At 39.6% G+C, this 5,516-nt stretch overlaps 1 protein-coding gene and 1 non-coding gene across 2 annotated transcripts; one reads left to right on the top strand and one right to left on the bottom strand.

Moving 5' to 3' along the window:
- Window positions 1–755: 755 nt before the first annotated feature.
- On the bottom strand, window positions 756–862 carry LOC111915941 (small nucleolar RNA R71). The gene has a single exon (XR_002858337.1). It is a non-coding gene; the product is annotated as a small nucleolar RNA R71 (small nucleolar RNA).
- Window positions 863–1,467: 605 nt separating this feature from the next.
- On the top strand, window positions 1,468–2,376 carry LOC111915929 (uncharacterized). Its single transcript, XM_023911569.1, has one exon. It carries the CDS (start codon window positions 1,468–1,470, stop codon window positions 2,374–2,376), a length of 909 nt encoding a protein of 302 aa, XP_023767337.1.
- The last annotated feature ends 3,140 nt before the right edge of the window (window positions 2,377–5,516 follow it).

Below are 5,516 nucleotides of genomic sequence, written 5' to 3'. Positions count from 1 at the left end.
AATTTTGTTTTAGGCTTTTCTTCGTTTTTAACTCACCATGTCGTGAACCTTTATTTTTCGTTTTTGTTCTTTTTACGCGTTTTATTTGTTCTTTTGCAAAAGTTTATGACCAGAGGATCTAAGACACCACTGATTCCACCACTTGAAGACCCAGAGTCCGCCTTTCGTAAAAACACAGATAAAACCGTAGGAGAAGCTACAACACCAAAGAAATCACCTTTTAAGAATCTCAAATTGGTTTTTAGTAAGAAGAAGAGAAAACAAGAGGGAGAATCCAACAAGGTAACAAAAGATGAAAGCACATACGAAACAGAAGAAAGCGATAACAAATAAGAAAAAGGTAGTAATCAAGAAAGTGAACCCAACAACATCATGGCAGACATTGCTGACATTTCCATGGAAGCCTACAAGAAGAGGAATCGTGATGACACTAGACCGGGCCTTGTGCAACCTACCATACCTGCCACTACCACATTTGAACTCAAGGGGCACATCCTAGTTGCGCTTAAGGAGATTCCTTTCACCGAAAAGGATCATGAAGATGCCTATAAGCATCTTGATGAAGTCAACGACATCGCCGGTTACTTTAACATTCCAAATGTTCCATGAGAAACGGTGTTGTTGATAAGGCTCCCTATCACTTTCAAGGGAGCTGCAAAGGATTGGCTAAAGGCACTCCCACAGGCACAATCACTACATGGGAAAAAATGCGTGAGGAGTTTTTGGAACAATTTTTCCCACCATCCAAGGTTGCTAAGCCCAAAAAGGTCATTGCTAATTTTGAACAGCAAATGGGGGAGTCGCTGTTTGAAGCATGGGAGCGCTACAAGGGTCTACTTCGGAATTGCCCCCAAAACGATCTCAATGTGCAACAAGAGGTTTCTATATTTTATGATGGGTTGAATGTCACAAATAGGCAACTCCTTAATTCTCAGGGCCCCTTAACCAAGAAAAATCATGTGGAAATCAAGGAGCTCATTAAAGAATTCTCTAAACACTCTAGAGAGTACCATAACCCGAGGAATAATGTAACAAGGGGATCAGCGAATGCTACTTCAGAAGACATGTCGGCGGTTTTGGAAATGTTGCAAAACATGGATAGGAGGATGAATAAGATGGATCAAACAATCCATGCAATAAGAGTTGGGTGTGAAAACTATAACAGGCCACATTTGACTAAGGACTATGAACTTGATGAGAATGGAAATCGAAAGGTTCAAGCTTTCTACTCGAGTGGTGATGGATTTGATGAAGATTGGAGAAACCCCAAGTAGAAGTGGTTACCTTATGATGAGTACAAGAAAGCCAAGGAAGAGAAATATGAATAAAGAGGAAGAGGCTTTTACCAACGAGAGGAACCAACTCCTGAAAATAAAATCGATTTCAAGTCAATGCTTAATCATTTTGCTGCTGCATCTGAAAAATAGGCACGAGGAAATATAAGTAGCAATTAGTGAACAACAAACTATGATGAGGGAGCAGCAAACTCTACTAACAAATCAACAAGCTTCCATCTTGAACATTGAAAAACAACTTGGGCAACTAGGTAAGCAAATAAATGAAAGATCGTTGGGAGGACTTCCAGGAAATACTGAACAAAACCCGAAAGGAGCCCACATCCAAGCTGTAACAATAAAAAGCAGGAAAATCATTACTCATTTGACTCCCATCGACAGAAGCAACCTGGATATGGAGCAAGAAATTCGAGAAAAAAGTCAAACCAAGGAAACTGAACAGTCACCACGATGTGGTGATAGTACCACGACGTGGCAAGAGTTTGAAAAGAAACATTCTGAACCCGTTAAGCCATATCGCCCACCACTGCTCTTTCCAGGTAGAGAAATACAACAGAAGAATGATGAAGATTACCTGAAGTTCTTAGATCATATCAAATCCATTGAAATCAACATACCATTCCTTGAAGCCTTAGCCGAAATGCCAAAATATGCTAAGTTTCACAAGGACCTCTTAACAAAACACAAGAAAATGGATGGATTATCTAAGGTGGTACTAAATGAGATTTGCTCTCCTGCAATGCTAAACATGTTACCAAAGAAGATGGGTGATCCAGGAAGCATAACTTTACTATGCCAATTTGGGAATCTAGCAACTAGTCATACTCTAGCTGACTCGGGAGTAAGTGTTAATTTGATGCCTTATTTGTTTTTCAAAAAGCTTGATCTCCCTAAACGAAGACCGGTCCGCATGGTCATCCATTTAGCCAACAAGACGATGACCTTTCCAAGAGGTATTTGTGAAGAATTATTAGTAAAAGTTGACAAATTTGTTTTTCTCGTAGATTTCATCATTTTAGACATGGAGGAAGACGAACAAATCCCAATCATCCTTGGAAGGCCCTTCTTGAGCACCGCCTGAGCCTTGGTGGATATTAGAGAGTCCAAACTCAATCTTCGAGTTGGAGAAGAAGCAGTCACTTTTGGAGTAAATATAGCAATTCAACATTCAAGAATAAGTGATGACATGGGTTTTTCAATTGATGTTATTGATGATGTACTTGAAAAAGAGCTAGGAGGGTGGAAAGAAAAAGAGACCTAAGGATATATGGTGCTAAGAGAAGGTGATTTTGATGCCGAACTTGATATACAAGAATTGGAGAAGTTATTTGAAGAAAGTGAGTACAACGAAGTGGAGAAAGTAGCAGAAGAAGCAACACGACGTGGCAATATAACCACATCATGGTCATCAATTTTTGCCCGATATGACATTAAAATCTACGACAACACGATGTAGCAAGAGGCCCACGTCGTGGTGACTGACAAAAAACAAAAATTCGAGCTTAAAGCCTTGCCCGAACACCTAGAGTATGCATTCTTGGAAGAATGACAACAAAAACCAGTAATTATAGCATCCGATCTAGCAAAACACGAAAAAGAAAGCCATGTACAAGTACTAAAGAAAAGACACAATGCCATAGCATGGAATATAACCAACACTAAAGGAATTAGTGCCTCCTATTGTTCACATAATATCAATCTAGAAGAAGGGGATAAGCCCATAGTGCAACGCCAAAGAAGACTTAACGCAAATATGCAAGAAGTAGTGAAAAAATAGGTGTTAAAAGTTTTAGATGCCGACATCATCTATTCAATATCCAATAGCCCATGGGTAAGTCCGGTACACATGTTGCCAAAGAAAAGAGGAATGACGGTGGTTACCAATGAAGACAATGAGCTAATCCCAACAAGAACGGTAACCGGGTGGCGCGGTTGCATCGACTATCGAAAGCTTAATGATGCTACATGCAATGATCACTTTCCTTTACCATTTATCGATCAAATGCTCGAAAGGCTATCCGGTCATCTTTACTATTGTTTTCTAGATGGTTTTTCGGGGTATTTTCAAATTCCAATTGACCCACAAGACCAACAAAAGACCACTTTCACTTGCCTAAGTGGTCTATTCAATATTGAATAGAAGAAGGGGATAAGCCCATAGTGCAACACCAAAGAAGACTTAACGCAAATATGCAAGAAGTAGTGAAAAAATAGGTGTTAAAAGTTTTGGATGCCGACATCATCTATTCAATATCCAATAGCCCATGGGTAAGTCTGGTACACATGTTGCCAAAGAAAAGAGGAATGACGGTGATTACCAACGAAGGCAATGAGCTAATCCCAACAAGAACGGTAACCAGGTGGCGCGGTTGCATCGACTATCGAAAGCTTAATGATGCTACATGCAATGATCACTTTCCTTTACCATTTATCGATCAAATGCTCGAAAGGCTATCCGGTCATCTTTACTATTGTTTTCTAGATGGTTTTTCGGGGTATTTTCAAATTCCAATTGACCCACAAGACCAACAAAAGACCACTTTCACTTGCCCAAGTGGGACTTTTGTAACACTCGGTTTCCAGGTACATTTCTTCATGTTTTAAGAATTATATATTTTGAAAATAGTGGCTCTACGTAGGGCATAGTTAGCCAATTACTCAGGGCGTAACTCATTAATTGGACACAGGGTTATTTTCCCTACATGGGGCGTAACCCAGGTTATGTGGGGTGTAACCCAGGTTACGCAGGGCGTAACCGCATAGGGTCTAAACCCTAATTTTAGGGTCATGGACCCTAGTTAAGGACCTGAACCTCATTAAGGTCCTTTTTACCACCAACCTCCACCCTCTTGAGCAGCTAATATGAAACCTTAATCCCTTAGAGCAACTTTTGAGCCTTTTTGTGTGTTTTGATGCATCTTGAAGAAGGAGAAGTTCAATCTTGAAGATTTGATAAAGCCCAAGCTTGTGGATCTAGAACCTACATTGCATTTCTTAACTCCAGAAGGTATACAACTCGAATCTTGCTAACCTATGTGGTAGATCTCATTAGATTCTAGTTTTACATGATCTTTTGTCCCATAATCTTGGGTCTTGTGAGTAGAAGCTACTCTAGACCTTACGGTTGCTATTTTCTATTGTGTCTACGGTTATTAATACATAAAAATGGAATCTTGGTTGCTACCTTTCATTGATGCAAGAGATTTTGGACATTAGATGAGGTTGGGAAGCTAGGGTTTGAATTTGAGCTCTATGTAGCAATGCAAAGGCATAATGTCATCAACTTTCCCATTCTAGATGAATATTGGGACAAGATCTGAGCATTTGATGACTTATCTTTTCAGATTAAGAGCTTGAAATGAAAAGGACTGAACAGATCAGTACGCGGGGCTGTATAGAGTAAGATGTATGCAGCGTGTAAATCAACAAGGTTTGAACTTTGACTTTTTGACCAATTTGACTTTCGGTCAACTATGAGGGGTTGAGGACTTGGAAGGGCAAAATGGTCTTTTACTTGAATAAGGGCTTATTATGGTATTTGGATTTATTGGGTTGGGAATTTATCCTGATTGCTAACTAGGGTTTGATTTTAGGTATGTTTAGTGGGAGAGACTTCAACCCCCGCAACCCACGTGTGTGATCTATTCGTTGACCAACTAAGTTGAGTCTCTTCACTGTACTCGTGGGTCAATGGCACCAATGTTGACCTACTGGATTATATGTGTAGGATGCTAAAAGTCTTTGTGACTCTTGCTGATATGATTATATGCTTATGTATAAGGGGTAAAATAGACCTATAGGTGAAATAAACTCGTTTATGATGTACTTGATGTCTTTGTGACTCTTATTGATATGCATGTATGTTATTTGTTTGTGGGGTGAAATACACGCATTCGATTGAAAAACACCGATTGAGTTGAAACAGACTCAGGGTGAAATAGAATTGGCGTTGAAATAAACCCGTTTGGTTGAAAGATATCGACTGAGTTGAAATAGACTCATACAACTTCGATCTGATTTGTGTGTATGGTATGGGCTCTTTTTGACCACTAAGGTTTGTGCTTATGGTTTTATGTTTATGGTTTTAGGTACTTCCGGTTCCAAGGGTAAAAGCTCGACATTACTGTTGGATTAGTGTCTAAGTCCATAACTATTTTGGTATGTACTTGACCTGATTGTAGGCATGGTCCTTTTGGGTTGCCTTCATCAAAAGCAACTTGA

The sequence above is a fragment of the Lactuca sativa genome, chromosome 1 (assembly GCF_002870075.4).
Source record: "Lactuca sativa cultivar Salinas chromosome 1, Lsat_Salinas_v11, whole genome shotgun sequence".
NCBI lineage: Eukaryota > Viridiplantae > Streptophyta > Magnoliopsida > Asterales > Asteraceae > Lactuca > Lactuca sativa.
This window is presented reverse-complemented; position numbering and strand designations above follow the sequence as displayed.

Coding starts and splice junctions, on each gene's coding strand:
- LOC111915929 (XM_023911569.1), top strand. CDS start 1,468: ATGATGAGGGAGCAGCAAACTCTACTAACAAATCAACAAGCTTCCATC.